Source organism: Papilio machaon, chromosome 5, assembly GCF_912999745.1.
Source record: "Papilio machaon chromosome 5, ilPapMach1.1, whole genome shotgun sequence".
NCBI lineage: Eukaryota > Metazoa > Arthropoda > Insecta > Lepidoptera > Papilionidae > Papilio > Papilio machaon.
In genome coordinates, this window is record NC_059990.1 from 9,841,292 (window position 1) to 9,863,429 (window position 22,138).

General features: G+C 37.5%; 2 protein-coding genes across 15 annotated transcripts in view; both read left to right on the plus strand.

The window, feature by feature from the left end:
* The window catches only part of LOC106709599 (probable phospholipid-transporting ATPase IA), a 43,608-nt gene extending 41,705 nt beyond the window's left edge, over positions 1–1,903 (plus strand). For 7 of the 14 annotated variants that reach the window (XM_014501429.2, XM_014501431.2, XM_014501434.2 and 4 more), the window contains one exon: positions 535–1,226. In XM_014501429.2, the coding sequence (XP_014356915.2) occupies positions 535–733 (199 nt within the window). In that variant the 3' untranslated portion in view covers positions 734–1,226. Of the gene's footprint in view, positions 1–109; positions 479–534 lie in introns of those variants that run through there. The other 7 variants (XM_014501430.2, XM_014501436.2, XM_014501442.2 and 4 more) reach the window with 7 other exon arrangements.
* Positions 1,904–5,435: 3,532 nt separating this feature from the next.
* LOC106709597 (phosphatidylcholine:ceramide cholinephosphotransferase 2) overlaps positions 5,436–22,138 on the plus strand; it is a 45,868-nt gene continuing 29,165 nt past the window's right edge. The window contains exon 1 of the mRNA XM_045677972.1: positions 5,436–5,833. Coding sequence (XP_045533928.1) covers positions 5,725–5,833 — 109 coding nt within the window. The 5' untranslated portion in view covers positions 5,436–5,724. The remainder of the gene's footprint in view (positions 5,834–22,138) is intronic.

A 22,138-nucleotide genomic window follows, 5' to 3' on the forward strand; every position in this document is an offset into this window, starting at 1 on the left:
TGGAAATTAAGCTTAAAGCTCGTGATGACCCTGAGGGTGGCTGTAGAGTGTGTCGGGGGAGGGGGAGGGGGCGGGGCGCGGTGTGTACTAACGGCGGTGTTGTGCGCAGAGTGGCGGAGGCCGCGCACGCGCTGGTGCGGCTGGCGCAGTGTGAGTACGGCCCGCGCGGGCGCCGCATGCTGCTTCGCATGCCGCTTTGCACGCTTCTTACTTACTTATCTATACACTTTATATTTTTGTTTTCAAAGAGGGAAATCTGTCCATCGATTGGAGCAACTGCACGCTCAACTTATTTTTCCTTTTAGATCTGGATAATTTATTAAGGATGTCTTTACTCGGGCTGAGACTGTCGGTCTATTTTGACAGTTGTTTTATTAATTTGGATAAATATTGAAAGACGAACAATTTTATGCGAAACAGCTTTTCCTCTTAATGTAAATCCATAAAGAACAAGCCGTACCGTCTCGGGGGGGGGGGGGTGGCATGCAGTGGGGGCGGGGCAGTGGGCGGTAGTGACGTGGGCTCTGTGCGCAGCCTGACGGAGACGGCGCGCCTGCTGCAGAACGTGCGCAGCGTGTTCGGGCGCCGCTCGGCCGCGGGCGCCGCCGCAGACCTCGAGCTGTCGCGTGAGTACCCACCGCACGCAGCGCCCTTTAGCCCTCTAGCCTCACACTCGCTCTCCTCTGTTCGCAGGGGCCACTTGTTCAGAGGACTTTCACAGGTAATACTGTGATATTTTTAATTGTTTGACTTTGCTGCTCTAGTTCACGGTTTGTATTTTTGGCACGGATAAACAAAATGTTATACTTCTAAGAACAGGTGCGCACTACGAACTTTTTTCTGTGCGCCATAAATAATCCTTAGTAACAAGGGATTGTGACCTGCGCTACACCAAGCAATGTACATACATTTTATTTACGGTACGGAGGTTTGTAACTTTAAGGTAAAGATTGGATAATAAGATAAATATGAAGAGTTGGGAGTGTTTTGTTTTTATTATTTTTGGTACGCACTTCAGAATATCGCAAAATTTTAAAAAGTTCTTAATGCTCGCTTGACTTCACGAACTGTTTTTTTTTAAATTGATTGAATCGAGCTGTTTGAGCACATGACGACTGATTGATGCACGTGTTGGGGTGCAGATGGGTTCGCGTTCTCGCAAGAGGAGGGCGGCACGGTGTCGCAGGCGGACGTCATCCGCGCCTACGACACCAGCCAGCCGAGGCAGACGCACACCTGAGCCGGCGCCGGCTCGCCCCGCCCACCGCTCCGGCGACGCGACTCGCTCTCTCGCGACTAATGTATTACACGATGTTGTGCGTAGCTTAAATGTGACATGTATAAGAAATTATAAATTTCTATATGAAATGTATTATTGATGTATTAAGAAATTATAGTATCTAAGAAATAGCTTTTTATGCTTCTTAATCCGATGACACGGTTCGTTATTACTTTTATTGTTTTAAATTTCAATCGCTATAAATACTTGGCCTAATTTTTGAATTAATTTAGATCACATCTTTTAATTCATTAGGTACAAGTTATCTCGAAATGTCTGCTTCAACAATACTTCAATGGTTAGCTTTATTTGTTTTATTGGTAACTTTATCGGTCACAGGGACTCGATCTAGCGCTAGCTTACCTACATCATGCAATGTAAGTGAACGAGTATTGTTCAATCAAACGTACACCTAACGATGGCTTACGGTGAACTTTTCCATGATTATTAACTAATGCTTAGAATTTATTTTCAATTTAATATTTCTCATTTCCTACATTGAATCCATTTTGCGAATCATATTATGTAAATATGAAAAATTAATTTGATACATTGATATTGTTTAATAATGATATTGCAAGCTGACAGTCACCTCGTATTTACACACATTTACTTACTAGTAAGTATTTGGAGCTCCACGAGGATCCAGCTATTTATTCTGAACATAAACTCTTGTTCTGTAATAATTCAGTCATGTATGTATTACGTTTATGTAACAATTTTATTCTCAGTCGTGTTTTATTGTAAAAAATTCCAGGTACAAACGTATCTTAATATTTGTAAACAATATCGTATTCCAGTACAAATAAACTGATGATGACATATCTATCAAGTCAACATTTAAACTTTTGTTAACTTTAAATAACAGTATTAATTAAGATGTTTTGAATTAATTTGCTCTCAATTTCACTAACAATTTGGTTTGCATTTTAACAAAGAGTTTTTGATGGCTACTCATTTTGCGATGTTGATTAAGTTTTATAAATAAAAGTTCAAAATTGAATTTGTTAAAAGTTGTTAAATTGTAAATATCTTAATTGTTATTTATTATTTATTTATTTATTCTTGTATATTATGTAGTCAGCGTTGGCGCATTTATTCACTTAATTAACTTTAAAGACAATGTTTTATTTTAATAGTAGGATTTATTCGTAAATTGTTTACTGAAAACTTGAATCTTTTGTCTGTTTTTGTTTAAACCAACTTAATATAATTAGTATTAGCACCCCATTGCTTTCGCTTAATCGTAAATAAACCTCGAATCTAGAGATAATGTTTTACAACGATTCTGTATACATCTCATCACAATTGTGTTAGCGATAAATATTTTAATTTTGTTCTTATTTTTTTTCAAAATAAATATATTTCCCTTTTAGAATTAAGGTATCAACAGAGCGATGCTTATTTAATTGTTTGAAAATAACATAAGTTGGCTGAGAGCGCGGCGACGCGGTATCGTGTCGGCTCGGCTTAAACGAGCGCCAACTGTATACGTTTTGGATTTCCTTCAGTTTTATGTAATTGTTAAACAGTACAATTAATGTTATAGTATTTTTATAAAATTTATTGAAATGTCATTGTAATTAGTGAAATATAAAATTTTAATGCACTTTTAGTATGAATTAAATTGAAGCACTAAATTGTATCTGTGTAAGTGCTGAAGTCTGTATGGGAAAGCTAGGCCTTGCACATCTAGGCCCTGCCAAGGTATAGCACGACCCGGTCTAGGCCCTGCCAAGGCATAGCACGACCCGATCTAGGTTTCATTACAGTTACTTTCTGATCCTAATCGCTTTATTTGAACTTATCGGCCGCTATATTAAAATTAAACGATAAAATTTATACACTGACATTGTGATATACGTATGACGGTAATCTTTCAGACTCTTTACAAATGTGGTCCGCTCGCGGGTTTTTAACGATATCTAACTAATGTTTATCTCATTATACTTTAACAGTTTATTATTGTTAACTGTTACTCGTGTAAGCTGCGTGGCGGAGTGCGGGCCGCGGGCCGCTGGCGGGGGCGCCGCCTTCGCGTACCTCAATTTATATCTCAAAATATTCATTCTATCCATCAAATTAATATTATTAATATAACGTTCTTTATAATCTGAAAATTCTAAAAAAATTATATTTTTAAATTATACATTATAAAGTACAAAAATAGTGTAGTGTAGTCTATACCAGTTTTATAAAAAAAGTTTTATGAAGAGAAATAAGCATGTCTACAGAAATGAAAAACAATGTTCCAAAAAAGAATACTAACTTGTTCGTATTTTAATTTCGTTCTTGGTATTAGGATAGCCATTATCTAAATTTTAGCAAAGCAGCATGTAACATCTTGCCAACCATCGTCAACCCTTTGGTCCTAGTAGGCTTGTAATAAGTAAGAGAAATGTTAAGATGGGACCAACGCGCATCGCCTGCCGGGCGCACCCCCCGCCCACCCCCTGCGCCCTCGCACCCGCCAACCCTTTAACTATAAGCAAAACATGTGAATGTCAAAGAAAATATATTATTTGTTTCTTGTTCTTTACATACTGCGTTTTATTTTATTACTCCCGCTGTAACAACTATACGGAAACTGAGAAGTGAAGGACAAATGCAAGCCCACCGCTTGACAGGCTGGCCTCCGTCTCCTCGCTGACTTGCCTCTACAAGTATATTTAAAGTAGATTCTACAAAAAGTTTCCTTCTTGACTACGTAAGTACCATAGAAATGTGAGATAAATAAAATAAAGAATTATGTAATAAAGTAATGTGTTTTCCGGTTACCGTAATTATACAATGTAATTAGCCGCATTTCCCGTCAATTGGCCGCAAGGTCGTATTTCGCAATCGCATTAGTTTTATAATCGAGCGAGTTTTGCAAAACAATTGGTTTCTATTCTCAGAAGATGCAATAATTATTCTCATTATGTTTGTACATTTAACTTTGTCGATACATCTCGCCCACGTTTTATGTTCACTGCTTTCCATAAACATGACAGTACCTAGATTTCTCAAGAGAATGAACTACTAATATTATAGTTCAGGAACAGTTGTTGTTATAATGTTTACGATTTACGATGATTTCATGGTCAAATTCAATGGCAGTGATTTAATTGGCAGTAACTTTCCGAAGCCGGCGCGATGAATTCATGGCGTGACGTCATTGAGTGAGGAATGAGAGCTTTGCTGTTACAATAATTCCAAGCGCAAAGTTAATTAGGCAGATTAGCGAGCTCTAGCGCTAATTGCTGACTCTATCGCCGGATGCGCCGCGTCAAGCGGTGCTGGAGCAACGGCGTGACGACAGCTTTACATCTCGACCTTCGGCTGTGCTTTTATCAGCATACTATTTAAAGTGGCAATGAGTAACAAATATATCTATCAAAAGGGATTCAAGAGATGTCCCGTAAAGAAAATTAATCAGTAATAAGTGATTATTCTACCTTTTATGATGTGTTTTAAATTAAAAATACTAGAAGTATCAACGGAGTTAAAAAATAATAGGCTAACTAATATTATTATTTATCCGGGTCTGTTACTGTGAACACTGAGGTCCACAAGATGACTCGTGGACATCTGTAAAACGCGAAGTCACAGGTGACCTAAACTAAAAGCAAACACGCTTTTAGTTTAAGTAATGCAAGAGTGCTCTCTGTCCTTGTCCTCGAGCACCCTCGGTTTGGTTCAAAACCTTTCTTCTTCATCTTGTGCCTCTCCACTATTGGAGGTTGGCCGTCAGCTTAGCGAATTTATTCCTATCTTGCGCCAATCGAAACAGGTCAACAAACAAAACCTTTGTTTGTTTAATATTTGACGACAAGGTAATTAAATAATTAATAACAGGGACTAATTTAATTGAGACGCGAACAGTAGTGAATAACTGATATGCTATTATTAAAACACATTATGAAAGACAATTCACAATCTCGTATGTGTCCGTTTTGAGTTCAAAAGTTGGGGGCCTTGATACATCACACATGTTGATTTGTAGGGAGGAAGGTCGCGCTGTTGAAGCGGGAAGGCGAGGTGCGGTGCGAGGTGGTCCGCAGGTGCGTTATCACGTTATCAGTGCGGCGTAGCGAGCGAGCGCCGCGTTGACGTGCTGCGTGCTGTGCCTTGCTGCCGTGACGCGAGAAACACGGCGTCACGTCACGGCCCGCTCCGGCCGCCACTGCCAGTGCCGCGCCGTGCCTTCTCCAGTACACCCGTGCCTTACTACCACGCCAACAAAACCGCCTGTTGTTCATTTTATACACCTCAAATAACTAGTGTTAATTTACTGATTTTTATATTCCATTCGCAGAACTTATACCGGTAACATTTTTGTGAAACGTGAATGTACCCGTCTCTCGGCCTCGAAATTTCGCGCGCAAAGTTTTGTTTGTAAACAAACGAGACCGTTGTAAGAACGTGAGGCGAGGCGAGTGTGCCATGTGTTGTGAGTGAGGAGGATGGCCAGGTCACCGCGCCGGGGGACTCGCGCCAGCTCCCGCGGCGCCGCCAGGGACGCCCGGGAGGGCCGGGAGATCGCGCGCCTTCGGACACAGCTAAACGGAAAAGGTTCGATCCTACTTGCTACTTACTTTTCATTTAAGTAAAATGTAAATCTTTATAGGTAAAATAATTTCTATGTTGTTTATGAAAACATGTTCTGTATTACGAAATAATGCACCGTGAAAATTAAAAAAAATATTGGAAATGTTCGTTATCGGAGTTTTTACGACACGGCTGAGTAGATTATCAATGGGAACCGCGCTGTTTGCCAATAATCCGAGCAAGTTAATAAACTTGAGCCGACAACGATTGCGTCGCGGCGCGGCGTGGCTTACTACTGTTTGTTTTGATCTCGTAAACAATATAATGGTTTTTACCCAGTTGTCACAAGCTATTAAGTACTCATAAATTTATTATAACGTGACATAAGTTTGTACAAATCGTCGTAAAATCAAGTTGATAAGTTAGATACCAGTGCGGTGGGAGCTCAAGTCGACAAGGCAGACTGTGCCCGACCACTAACAAACCCGTTCTCCTTCTACTCGTATTTTCGCGCCGCACTTTTTACTTGCCAGTACAGTTGTTGCAACGAGACTTAAAACCGATAACGATGTATGTAACTGTTTTAAAAAACTGTTTATCCAAAAATTTAAAAATTTGTACACAATTGTGGACTCAAATTTTTTATATAACTTCAAACTTTCGTGGTTTTTACTAATATACTGTTTGTAAGAAACGGGATTCTTACCACGATTAATCTGTTTGAGCTCCAGATGTTATAATTTTTTGCGTTTTTTCGTTCTTTATAGTTATTAGATGACTTGGTACTTCGAAGTTTAGGAGAAATCATTGAGAACATATAGGTACAGGATATTTAATCGGACAGCAAGCAACAAGCTCTTCAATGTGCAATTGTTGACAAACACGTCACTGATGTTGTTATCAATGCAATCCTGTACGAATACGTAGTACATGTTGTAGGTACTCATACGTCGTTTGTAGTTTTCCCCGAAATGACTCACGTTCCAAGGAGCAACTACAACCGTTTACTGATCGACTCGCAGATGAACCAGTTCTTTTTTTATATTTCTACTTAGAAAACTTCGTAGGTTACGTGGTCAAGTTACTAATTTAAACATTTATATACTTTAGGGTCATTACTCGTTCAATTGTAGTGTGTCACAAATTCAAAATCAACCTAATATACTTAAAAAAAATAGAGAAACATTCTGTGCAGACGTGGAGGTGGCGTGACATACCGAAAGTTGTACTGGTCTGTTACAGAAACCTGATGTATGATGATATCATTTTTGCTAATAACACATCCATATGTCCATACTAACTCGCACTGGGCCAGCATTGTTGACTTAGACCTAGTCATTACATACAGTAGAGCCTCCGAGCCTCTAGCTTACGACGTATATGAGCAACTATTATTTCAATTTACTGATTAAAATACTCTCACTTACACTTATTAATAAATATAAGATGTAAATTAATTATTCACTCACAGGCGAGAATGTATGTATGTATGTAAGTATAACTTTAAGCAAAAGTAAAAAGACAACAAGCCAATACCTAAACTAAACTAAACCTGTAAACAATAAAATGTTGTTATGATTTGTTTAAGATAAAGAAATAGCTACAATATAACATTTACTCCTGCGTTGAAGAATTAGCCGTTTATTATTTTAAGAATACATTTTGCGAACTCTGTAAATAAATAGCACTCGAGGCGGAGGCAATAGATTCCGTTTGTTTACTTGCAGTTAGGTAACATCAGCACTAGCACACATTTCATTACTTAGTCAATTCCTAGAATGTAAATTTGAAAATTTGCATAAAATACATTTTATTGACAGACGATACATGCAGCTGCCATGACCGACGAGTATGTATGTACATGTATGAATGTAGACGAAGCTAGAGAATGTCAGGTTCACGCCAAAACGTTATCTCTGTCTACTCCTCTGGGATGTGAGTATGAATCTTATGATTGCAATGCAGTTGTATGAGCTATGTGCTTTTAAAATTATTAAATTGTTTACTATAAGATTGTAGGAGGAGTGCGAAATGATAACAAATCATCAGTATAATCAGTTATAACAAGGGTACGAGCGCATCATGCAGATGACAAAGCCCTTAAAATTATAGACTAAACAAAAATGTCATAAATTAAAAAGAATTTATATAATTCCCGGCATTCGATAATTACAAAAATACGACGAAATGTAAATGAAGGTCGTTGTGGTGTCGGCATGAGTCTGAGGTGATCGATTGGCCCAGTTCAACCCCCCCGCCCGCCCGCGCCCGCACTCAGCAACACACCCCCTTTCCCACTTGTCACACCCTGACCTTCGACGAAGCTACGCCATTTTACGAGCTGAAGCTTAAATATGAAAATTATCCAACAAATTTCTCATAGCCTAGATATTAAACACAATAGCTTGTCTAAGTATATAAATACATGAATCGAATTCGAGTGTCCGTTGAAATATGGCTGCAAGCTCGAACACCCATGCCGGCCGTGTCAGACGCAAAGGAGACAACAGCAGACGTCCCGCGACTACACTTCAATAAAAGTAATAATTTGTTGTTTACATAAGTTGTAGACTTTGAGACATATGATACAGTACAGCAACGATATCACTTTTCGTGAGTATTTTAGTGGAATATATTGAGTTTTATGAATTACTCAATGCCACTGGTGAAAGTCTTAAAGTCTCAAATGTCTTGAAACATAAATTGTATATAGCGGTTATCAGTTTGCAAATATTATGATGAAAATTAATGATTGAAAAATGATAGTAAAATTCTAACTGTAACAGATTAAACGGATTTATTGTACACTATGAATGTGCACAGGCACCAGCACTGGCAAGTTAGTCAGTCGTGAAGTTTCAAGTTAAACTAGCTTATATTTTTGTTAAAACATCTCGACTGCACGTGTCACTTTTTAAACTCTGGTCATTTCTCTTAACCATCTCATTTCAATTTAGTCGTCAATTATTGCACTTGCAAATTATTTTGTGCTGCTTTTGTATATGATTTCCGCTAATAATTGATATTCTGGTGGTTTTAAAACTGAATCTATGAAATAAACAAATTAATTAAGAAAACAAAAACGTTACAGTACAAAATATCGTACCGTATGTAGTACATTTGTCAACATATGTTCTGTAAACACAGCTCGATAGCTAGTTTTGGCGAAGGCGCGTAGAGTCGGGCAAGGTCGGCGAGTGAACTTTTGTCCCGGTTCGTGGCGGGGCCAGACCGCGCAGACCTAAGCACTAGGCCCCCCGCTCCCGGCTCCGGCCCATAGGGACCTACATTCTCGGGACGCCGTAATCGCGGTCACCTAATAAACCGAAACAGTCTGGCCTATGTGAATGTTAAGGGATAGACACATAAAACTTATCAAGGCAAAGTGCCTTTTTTATGCCGTCCACTTTTGTGTCCGATAGTGTAATTGCATAACTATTATAAATGCGGATGTTTTGATGGATGGATTTATGGCTGTTTATTTGAAGGAATCTCCGGAACGGTTCAACGGATCTTGATGAAATTTGGCACAGATGTAGAACATAGGTCTGGAAGAACACATAGGCTTCTTACTAAGTTTTTTTTGATGCCTCGCGGACTTACAAATGATCATCACAAAATTGTAATAAACTTTCTGCTTTGGTAGCCATCTCATCTATTAGCGGAGATTGGCGACCATCACGGCAACTTCAAGTTTTGGCACTGTTCCCTAACGTGTGCTCTTGTTACAACCACTGGCGCAGATTCTTCAGTCAAGATGTACATTTTCTTCTCGGATTTCGTTTTCCCTGTATTGGTAACTACAACTTTCTGTTGTTTTATTGCTTTTAATATTACCAATTCTTCATCCTACTGTAAGTCCACATTTCAAAAGCTTCGATCTTTTTGCACATGCCTTCTGTTAAATTGTAAGCTTTGAAGCTAACAGAAAATATAATAAATATGTGAATACAACGCCATTGATTGAACTATACATACTTAGATCTTTATAATTAACATTAAAGGTGACTGAGATTTCGTGTTTATTATGAGACATTATGTAAGATTGCGTGTATTTTGTGATTCCTAGATGTTATGCTTTCACCAAACATCGGTCCCGCGTCGCGCCGCACTCGATCAGCTCTCTCGAATACACGGAGCTAGGAAATAAGCGTTTGTTGTATCTAATATGCACTAACTGTTTTTACACATACATACTTGAAATGTATTTATAAGTTACTTATAATAAATATCATTAAAATCTTCTCGTCAACAGGAGCGTGACCGACGTGACAGTGATAAGCGATGAGATATATACCAGTTATACCATCTATAAGTTGATTGCATAACATCTATTTAGATATCAAATCAAATAAGAGATTAATTATATTGTAATCAGAGACGCAGAAGAGATTATATTTGTCGAAGATAGATAAAAATATAACGTAACAAATGTTCTGTGACTCTAAACTTGGGGCATTGAAAGAAGGCTGTTTATACTTTGAACTATCCTTCTTATTATTAAATATGTCGTTAAATTGCAAATACTTACATCAGTCACAAAAATTCACCCAATTCTCGTAGAAAAACTATACTTAATTTGCAAGAAGACTGTACAATTATCGTATCAGAGTTAGTGGCCGCGCTCGCTGCAGCCGCTTTCTCTGAGGTACGGGGGCCGGAGAGTAGGGGAGCCAGGAAGCTCTCAATGATCGACGGAGCTCGTGGCAATAATCGAGGTCTGACAATAACCAATAACGCTGTCTGCCCTCTTTCCGGTTTGCTACTACATGCATTTTAAATGATTTACCAAAGCTGCATTAACAAGATTACCATGAAAGGAATAATTAGAAAATCAAATAATAACTAAATATATTGAACGTCTGAGTAAATATTGCGGGCCCTGTTCACGATACTTTGACGTTAAAGTTTATATATTTAAGATGAAAATAACTTCATCCTGACACATTTGAGCATCAACGAGCTAATGTCACTTATTTGAGCCATTTTATATGAACAACATAAGTTGTTATATCTTGCTTATTTGTGTGATTTAAAAGTTCGTTTTTATAATTATTACCTATGTTACTAAAAAATTGTACAAAACAGACGATATTTGATACTTTTGCAAAATAAATAACTATTGAAGTGACCTTTAAAATAATACAAGCACAGGTAAAAGGCTAGACTACAAGTGTTCTTGAAGTATAAAAACTTGAGTCGATAAACTAGTTTTGTAAAAATGGATATTGAATGAAATCTTTCCATTATGACCTTTAATCGACTTCGTTATAAAATTTTGTTTTATCACTCAGAGTTTATTCATGATCGTATAGTACTAAAGCGAACTAAAGGAAGGAAGAAGGAACCCGTTCGGCATAAAAGTCAGAAAGATGACATAATGTTGTCTGAAACATGTTGACTTTTAGAGCTCAGCAAAATGTTGTCTTTTCGATAACTTTTTGCCGATGTCATTTTAAAGCAATCTCAATGATAACTAAATGATGACTTTTCGAGAACATATTTTTTTGTTAATAAAACTTTTAAAAACCAACAGCGGCCATTTTGTTCAATACGGACCTCTCACTCATCCATTAAAGAGTGATTGTTGACAAGCGTGAATTGCATCGTAATTCGTTCGGCATTGCTAAATGTTTTTATTTAATTATTACAACATAAACGTAATATTTTTGACTTAACATACTGGTTGAAAATATAATTAATAGTATTTGTGATTCTTATTATTCAGTTAGTTATCAAGAATTTAATTGCCGAACAAATAAACTTGTAAGTATGAATATAGGTTATAAACACATTTTTTCATATTTTATAACTAATTAAATTATTTAAAATTGTTGTAAGACGATGCTCGTCGCTATTTTAATTAAATGCAGTTTAAATATTTTACTTTTTAAAATATTTCTAACTTTAAACATTTGTATACAATTTTGTTCATTTAATTCATACATAATAAAAAAAAAACTTATCAGCATCGTCTTTGTAAAAGTGTCTGATAAAATTTAGAATGCGCTAAAATTTAACGAATATTTTCAATTTCTGATTTGATATTTTTTTTAGGATTCTACACAAGATGTATTTCGTAGTTTTTTGGGATAAAACGTCTGCAATCGTACCTGCATCATGGGTAGATTCAGAATCTGGAACTTTCAAGTGGCCGAAAACAAAAAATCCTACCTTACTAATTATTCGAGCTGATATGGTATGTAACATGGTATGGTATGTATGATGAGGTATGTAACAAATAAAGTTGTTCAATTATATATAATTATTTTGTTCCTTATTAATAAAACACTTTATTTTCAGATAGCGGAATAAATAATATACCAATGCCACCTGCCACGTACGTGAGCCAAAAGGATCAGCAACCACCACCAACATTTAAAACTCCTATATCATTACTTGAGCCATAAAAGTATTTATAATTTTAATAATAAGATTATTTATATTGGTATGTAATATCGTTACTATTCATTGTGTTATCAAATAAACAATAATTAAACCTATTTTCCATGTCAATTTTATTGACATTGTCACTAGCCTCTTAATTTTAACATAAAAACGTTAACTTTATGATCTCTAGCAAATGTTATCTTTCTGATATCTTATTAATGATCTCTAAAAGATGGCACTAGATGGCTCATAAGAGAGCTTTATGTTAACTTTATGTTAACTTTATGTTGACTTTTTGGTTATCATTTCTGATATCAGATCTTGAATAATGTTAACATTAAGAGAACTTTATGCTATCTTCTTGCCGAACGGGAAGTAAGTGGATGGCATTGGGAAAGGCCTATGCCCAGCAGTGGGAATTAAAAATTACCGTGGTTCTTAACAAACCACTGGCGTAAATGTACTTACGCCAATGATTTATTTCAAGAAATAAGTACTAAAGTAAAGATTGTTTGAATTTATTTTGTCCCATATTAATACTACTCTCAGTTGCTACGTCCTCTTTCAATTTACACAGATAAAAATCTCATCTTCAGCAGTGGACGCCAGTTACAACAACATCAATTGCGAGCATGGGTCGGCTCGCTCGGTGAAATACTATACATAGGACAGACGCCAAGTGGAAGCAATTCCGTGTTTCGTTTGATGCGTACGTCCCGTAGGCCAATTTTAATCCTCTAAATGAATTTGATGGGAAAGGACGCATATGAAGGGGAAATATCCTTATTCTGTGCGTCCCCTCCGTCGTCAAACGCATCTGCAATGGCGAATGTCTACTGGTAACGGTTGTTTCGCTATTGCGGCAAATTCAAGTAGTAGTTCGCTGTTGTTATGTTATATTAAAAAAAAGGTAGTCCTTGTGTTTTCGTCATAATTGTTGTACGCATTTTCTACATTATTAAACATCACACACGTTATTGTATTTTGTATTTCATTGATGTTCATTCCGAGCTGTGCGTCCTCACAGTGCGTGCTGCAGCCAGAGATTAGTGATGCAACGGATGTCTGTTTCCGTTTCCGCAAGTGCGGAAGTTCCGCATGCTTTTCAACATCCGTTTCTGCTTCTGTTTCTGCATCTTTTATAACGGAGATAAAACGGAAGTTTATGACGGCTGAGAGTTGCGCATGCGCGGCGCGAGGCGCGTGCGAGTCGATGGACGGTTGAGCGCGCGGAGGAGGGGTCAGTCAGTGAGCCGCGCAATCCGCGCGCGTCCTTTCGACACTTGTCACATTTGTTTGTTTACGTACTTTTCGGGTAACTTTACTGCAATTATGAAACCAAAATCAAGTCTTATTTGGAGATATTTCGTTGATATTGACGATGCAAAGGCCAGATGCAAACTATGTGATAAAATGTACTCGCGAAAAGGCCGCACAACTACTGCTTTGAAGAGTCACCTCAAAGCCATACATGCCGAGGAGTTTGCAGAGTTTGAGAAGTTAAATGAAGGAGCTAAACTTTTATTGGAAACGAAAAAAGAAAAGGTCAGTTAATGAAATGACCTACCTTTTTATATATGTATTTACTTGTAATTAAGCAACTGTTAGTCTACTATGTTCAGTATAGATAGACCCACTGTATGGATAATTTGAGTACTAAATCTTTAATGTGAGCGATTTATGAATAACAAAAACATAATATCTATTAATGTTATTTCAATAAAATTTTGATTAAATTTTATACATGCGCACTTTGGGGCCGTTCAAGTATTACGTAAGCAGATTTATTACAATTATTTACCCCCCCCATCCCCCTTGTCAGCAAAAGTAAGCAAAGCTCTTACCCCCTCCCCCATGCTTACGTAAACATTATTCAATTAATATATCGTTTTTATTTTAGTATCCAAACGAAACAATAAACTGACAGAGGAAATTTAGACAAATGAATAGCGCGCGGTAATTCCCCTACTCGGTTCTAAAGCGAGTGCCTGAAAGTATGCATTATTTGTGGGAATCCCCGAAAATCGTTTCGTTTTCAAGCAAAGACAATGTGAGGGTTGCTATTCGTGTAAAGAAGTAAATAATTACCGATGACGTAATCATCATCTAGACTCCCCTAACCCCCATGTCATCCAAAATAAGCAAAGCAATGACCCCCCACCCATAGTGCTTACGTAATACTTGAACGGCCCCTTTGTCATAAACGTCGTGATTAAAGAATAGTTTGTTTAACAATATTTTGCTGTCACAAAATAATATTTAGCCGATTTCAATTCATAAAATACTCTTGAAACATTGTGAAATGTTCAGTTACTCAAGTCAGTTGTCCATTTTTGTATTTATTTATTTAATATTGTTGTAGGTTTATTCAACTCCAGCAGAAAATGTTACAACAATTAACACTACAACAAAGTTTGCAAGTTAATGATAATTGGGATTCATCACATTACAAATCTCAAAAATTGGATCGTATGATTGCTGAAATGATTGCCCTCCAAAACCTACCATTCAGTTTTGTCGAACGTACGGGCTTTCGCAGATTAATGAACGCTGCTCTTCCGAAGTATAAATTGAGAGGCCGTGATTATTTTTCTTCATTTGTATGCGATAATTTGTACAATCGATTGGCTAAAAAAGTCAAAGATCTACTTGCTGAATTCGACAAGTTATCCTTCACAACTGACATATGGTCTGATCTTCATTTTGGAGTTTCATTGCTTAGCTTGACTGTACATGGAATTTCCGAGGATTTTTGCAAAAAGAATATGGTTTTGAAATGTGACGTCATGGAAGAGCGTCATACAGGTGCTGTAATATCTACAAAGTTTCAAGCTATTCTTAAAGAATGGGGCATACATGACCAAAAAGTACACTGCATGGTGCGTGACCGTGGTTCTAACATGGTTAGAGCAATGCAGTTGGCAGGATTTGAGGATGTCAGTTGCGCCATACACCAGATCCAGCTTTGCATTCGAGCTGGTGTAGAATCTCAAGAGTGGCTTCTACAGTTAACTACAAAATTGAGAAAAATTGCCACCCATTTTAATCACTCCTTGGTCGCCCAAGCTGAGCTAACCAAGATTCAAAAGGAACGCCTGAATCAGTCTGCTTTATCTGTCATTCAAGACTGCCCTACACGGTAAATAATCAGTTAATCATTATCTGATAACCAATATTATACATATTTTATTTGTAGAGAATAAATATTCACCTTATGGAAAGCTACATTATTTTAGCATTAAATTATTCAAACTTTCCTGAGACATTATCATTAACTAATATAGAAACGACTAAAACACTCACGTACATTTGTCCGGTGTCGGCACCGACTAGTTTCGAGCCCATCGGGGGCCCTTCATCAGGTTGAGTGGGACTGGTATATTTCGCGGACGCGGCTCGTCGCTCACTGCGCGCCTGTGCTCTTAGGGCGCGTCTTGAGGGGGCGGGGGGCGCCGGGGTTGTTGACGAGGTTGATACCAAACCGTCATTGGTGTTGTTGTTAAAGTTTCCGGGGCACAAAATGTACTGATTATGTCCACAATATCGTCTTCAGCACTGTCGATGTTGTATCAGGTCATTAGGTCAGAAATTACGTCGACGACCTATTTCAATAGCCTCCCGAAGCTTTCGAGACACGAAGTTCCTCTCAAGGGCCAGCACTTTAACTTTGTCGAACCTAATATAATGCGAGGTTCCGGAGTTAAGGGCATGATCCGCAACCTTCGAGGTGTTGGCGTCTAATTTACGCGTACTGCAGATATGCTCAGAGAGTCTCGACTTTATATTGCGCCCCGTTTCACCGACGTAACTTTTGCCACAGTCGCACGGGATCTCGTAGACACCAGGACTATCTTGGGGATCCCGGTTCTTTGGAGATCCCAGAAGTTGTATGATCTGTGTCATGGGGCGGAAAATTGTCCTGATTCTGAATCTACGGCGTAACTGGTGTCCAATTTTGTCCGTAAACCCTCGCATAACGTCGTAAATGGACTGCGACCCGCTCCGCAACCTGAGGCCGTGGTTTGCTGGTCGTGTTCGCTACTCGGTAACTCTGTCGCCAGTTGTATCTATTGCAATCTAATACGTGCCGTACGTGTGTCAATTCAATACCAGTCCCACTCACCCTGATAACGGGCCCCCGATGTGCTCGAAACTAGTCGATGCCCACATCGGACATATGTACGTGAGTGTTTTAACCGTTCCTATATTAGTTAATTATTTTAGCAGTTATGAATTATTAAATTTGTTTTATTTTCAGATGGAATAGCACATTCTATATGATGGAAAGGTTTTCGAAGCTCAAGGATTCGATTGTTTTGTACCTAAGTGCAAATCCAATTGTAATGATCACCCCTGAAGACTGGGCGAATATTTTAAAATTTGTACAATTAATGAGACCATTTGAAGAAATTACTAAAACCTTCAGTAGTTCTCAAGTGAATATCTCATCAGTCATACCCTTGATTCACGTTCTTATGACCACATTACAACAAGAAGAGATGAAACCTGATACTTCAGAGCAATTCCAAATATTGACGAGAAGATTACGCGATGAATTGAACTCAAGTGCAAGATTCACCACATTCAATGATGAATTCACCATTTCAAATGTTAGAGTCCATGTTAAGTACGAACGAAGACCAAGAAATTTCGACTACAACTAACGAGAGTGATAATCTCCTTTTGGAGATACAGTCACATTTTCAGGAGTACAAAGAGAAAATCGATTGCCTTTAAATGAAGATCCTCTTGTGTGGTGGAAATTAAATTCACACAAATACCGAAATATTTTGCCATTAGTGCGTCAATATTTGTCGGTACCCCCCAGCAGCGTCGCCAGTGAGCAATTATTTAGCGGAGCTGGTCTTATATACGAAGATCACCGGAACAGATTGGAAGGTGAAAAAGCGGCCAAATTACTTTTCATAAAATATAACTTACCACTACTTCATTTTGAATATTAATAAAATGTTCAGTGGCAATATTGTTGTCTGCACTAGATTTCTAATATATCTATTTCTAATCTAGATTTGAGTATTTGATGCATAATAAAGAAATATATTTGTAATTTTTTTTTTATATTATTTACACTTCCGTTTCCGCATCCGTTTCCGTTTCCGTTTCTGCTAAAAAAAAAATTTGACATCTGTTTCCGTTTCTGGTTCCGCTAAGACACTTCCGTTGCATCACTACCAGAGATTGCCTTGCATTGTTTGTAAGTTAATGTTTTGACGTGTCACGGTTGGACAGTGAACCTTACTGCTCAGGCTTACGGCTGATGTTTGTCTGCGTGCGTGTGTAGGTCGCGAATTCCTTAACGTCCCGCGCCAGGCCCAGCCGCGGGGCCGTGTACTAGTTAGTCATTCATAAAACGATGTCTTGTTTACTGTTGCCGGTGCCTGGTTTATTTATATTGAAATTGGATTATTTTTTGATCGACTTCAAAAAGAATCGTTACTGAACAGCTTTAAACCATTATAGTTTGCACCCTATAGCAAAACAAATTTTGTTGTAGTAGTCTTTGTACACTTATCGCAGCGAGGACGGAAAGTGCGCCGCAGGTCTGCCTAATCATAGATAACTATGCAACAGTTGCAATAGACAAATAGACTCACAAAAGCCAGAAAACACTAAGCAAAAATATTTTTTAGAAAACATTTTAGAAGACACTATTTTACGCATAAATGTCTTAATCGCATTGGAAAAGAAAGTAATTAATTTACCGGTAAATCAAATAGATAGGATCGATGTATCAGAAGTGTCGCGACCTTGACCCCTCGGGCGCGGCCTGATCGCCACACACAGACGGACATTGTTAGTAGACTAAAAATAAAACAAAATAACAAACAAAACGTATTAGAATACACTTATGTGATCGGCTTTCAGTCTTTGCTGTTTTGATTTGTGTAGAAGTTATTCCAGATGATTTTTCCTGCCCCAGAAATTGATAATATAACCAAACCAGCTGTAGAGAAAATTAATTGTTCAAAAAATAAGACCTTTTGTACTTTAATTTTGCAAATTGCAAATTTTAACAATTATTTAACACTAGCTGTCTTCCACGACTCAGTCTTTCTACGTCTGTGCCAAATTTCATCAAGATCCGTTGAGCTGTTCCGGAGATACCTTCAAAAAACATCACATCTGTTGCATCTGTCACAATGTAAGGAAATTTTAAATCGCCGATAAAAAGGTAATGTGTTGTCACAAGTTGTCACACGCACAAATTCATTGATATTTTTCATTATTTAAAACATAATAGATGACATAGCTGATGATATGATGTATAGCTAAAAATCAAACACACAAACAATTACTAAAATTTAAATTAATCTGAGTGTGATCTTCTGGGCATTGCTGTGCAGCGGCCGGCTCTGACGGTGCACTCGGCGCAGTTGCACAATACAGCTGCGGTGGCGCACAATGGCTGGCAGAAATAAGCGGCCTTGCACCGCACGCCGACGCCGACGCACACCTCTCGCACAGATATATTTTCGAAAATAAGGATAATGAAAATAAATACCTAAATATTTCAAAAAGACTCATCAGTTATCTAATGTCTCACTTTCCTAAAGTAATGCCTTTACATGTTATTACATTGCAATTAAAAGTGTTAATTCTTGCATAAACATGTGAAAACTACTAACAACAATTTATCCTGTAAGACTAGTAATATTGACTTAAGTTTATAAAAGAAAACTCAATACAAAATGCAATTCTATAAAGTTTGCAAATTACTTCGTACAATTGTATGAAAAATTATGTAACACGTAATCTGCATGTGATGTTGCAAAAACCCTAAATATAGATGACATTAGACACGCAATGCCATTATAGTTGTACGTCAGAGGCGCACCCGCCCTACAGCACCGCGCTCACCGCGCCTACTGCTTTCTCTCCTGCCCTAGAGTAACGCGCTCTAGGCACGCGAGCGAGCCCACTCCCCGCAGGAGCAAGCTCACGGTGGCAATGCTAATATCAGTTTATCACATAATTGTCATGCCAAATGTCTTCTACCCCCATCCAAAAACACGTATCTTAATACAAAACAATACACTGAAATAATCATCTCCCAAATACTTTTTGTAATGCTTGGAATATTTGATGGCAAAAATGTTCATAAACATTATTAACGAAGTGATAACAAAAAAATTAAATAACACTGTTATCGTGTCAGGCAGCCTTCACGATTCTCGAGGCATGTTATTTTTTTTTACTTCATTATTTCAGTGAATATCTAAACGATTTGAAGATGTAAAAATGATTTGTGTAGCGCGATCAGACCGCTGGCCAATCTTGACCGAATTTCCTATCAAGTTGTGTAATTGCCGGCGACTGCAGGGCCTTCGCCCGTCTCTCCCAACATCGCAAAGTGCACGTTAACAAATACTTGTATGCAATTCTAGAAAGGTTCATATATGTTATTGTCAAATGCTACGTCTTATATTAATGCTTAATCAATTATCACAATAACCCAGACATTTGTTTAACACGCGTTTTATCTAAAACATTTTTTAATATGAAAGTAAAAACCTATTCGCGCCAATTCGCCGTTGTGCTATGCGCCTACCACTTTAGGAGGAGCAACGACTTAACTGTAAGATTACTGTCTTAGGATTAAGATTTTAATAATCCAAATGTCGTTCTGTTCTCTGCAATCGGTTAACTCGCATTATATCGTCTCTTTCCTCTCGGCAAAAATTTGTTTTATTTATTTTAAAAAACTTACCAACTCTTAAAGAATCCATCTTTGTAAATATTCTAGTGCATATATTTACGCATATTTTTAAAAACTGTGTAAAGCAAGGAAATTGATTGACTAGTCGGGTACGGGGGTCAAACGTCGGGGGTGGTTTCCTCGGCAGCGCGGCTCAAGCAGCTGATCAGGTTCCCACCGGTCGGCGGTTTCCCAACGACGGGTTATTGATGTACGACGCTCGGCTCTAGACACTGAGTTTAAATACCTCTTATGTCTTATGGAAACTTTAAGTATTTAGTAATTTAAGTTTAAATTTAAAATAATTTAATTCCTTTTTCGTTTTTTTTTATAAAATAATAAGTCGTCTGTACTTTCTTACAAGGAAGAAGTCCTTGACTTTATCTAATAACAGAATCGTTATGGAACATAGTCTGGAAAAACATATAGCCTACTAATCAAGTTTTTTTTTTATTCCGCGAAGACTTTATCTTATTTTAAGAACATCAACTTGGTGCATCAGACTTTCAATGGAAATAGAGGAATGTAGAAGAAATTAAAGAGTTGCATGTCTCAAATACGATGTCATATTACATACATGACCTCATGACATTATTTCAACATTGTACTATCATTAAAAACTACTATTATAAAATAATTTCCGGTAAATCTATCATTATACTTGTGTCACTACACAACATGCACAACATTTGATCTCTATCATTCATTGTGTTTATTTTGAACTAACTTTTTCCCGCGACTTTGTCAGCGTGGAATTTAAAAACAATATTTTATAATAAATATAGAAAATACTGTGATAATGAGCTTTCTAATGAAAAAAGTATCTTTGAAATCGGTCCGGTAGTTTTTAAGTTTATTTGTTACATACAAACATACAAATGTCTCCATCATATCAGTGTTTATAGATATTCACAATACAAATGAATGTAATATTATGTAATCTTTAGTATATATGTATATGTACACAGTATGATTGTAATTGTGCTGAACTAACGATAGCCGCTAACCAGCTGGTTACAGCTGTAACGGGCGTCGCGGGGAGCGCAGGCAAAGGAAGGCAGTACATATTATCTGACGTAATACTCGGTTATGTATGACAATAATACATTCTGAACGTCCCTGAGACGAACATCTAAAGTTCAGACTGTCATTCGGGAAGGCGATGCCGCGTCTCCTCGCTGGTCTGTCCCCCCCCCCCCCTCGGTGTCGTCATCGCGGTGACGTCACAGCGGTTCACGTGCGATCCTCACACAGAGGTCAAGAGCAAAACTATTTGTTTAATTTGAGGCAATGGAATGAAACTGATCTATAAATGTTTGACATTTTTGTTACAATTTGACTTCAATAAACACTCGATACTGACTCTTATAAATCGTACACTTTTTATTAATGTACGAAAAACGCTTCGTTTTATAACGAACTAGCCGTCGCCGGCGACATCGTCCGCGTAACAACCTAGTAAGTAGCCTCTGTTCTTTCAGACTATGTTCTACATCCGTGTCAAATTTCATCGATATCAGTATCAGTTAATTATTTTTGGAGATATTTAGTAACAAATATCCATCCATCTAAACTGTTATATATTATAAATGATAATAAAATATTAGTATGACAATTGAACAAATTGTCAAGTTACTTTTACTTTTTTATGGCGTTCCCAGCATACATTGTTTTGAGAATTCGTAATCATCAGCATTTTATTCATTAAAACTTGCGTTTTATTAAATTTGTAATGTGCTGTAAAATCTTATAACATTACCGCTGCCGCTCTAAACTGAACTTGAGTTATGCGTGCGTTGTGCACACACGTCACAGGCAACACTTCAACGACCACTCAACAACAACCTGTGCTCTGACAGCTTGGACAACTGTCTCATACAATAATATATTCAAGTCAGATAAATCAGTTTTAAGACTGTACTATGATTGATACATGTATAATAACTATTTCGAACTCACGTAGGTACTCAAAATTGATTACACGTTGAGCTCAGAATGCTTCGTTTCAATCTACTTCACAGAATCCTTGTCACAATTACATTATTAAGTAGCAATTAGTTTTTGTTTCAATAAAACGCTAATAATACATTTACAAGTGCAAAATCCAATTTACTACATTTTTTGAAATACCACCTTTTCCCAACACATCACGTATTCACACCACTTGAGTTATGGACACCATCAAAATATGATTTCTGGATTTAAAAAAAAAAAACAAATAC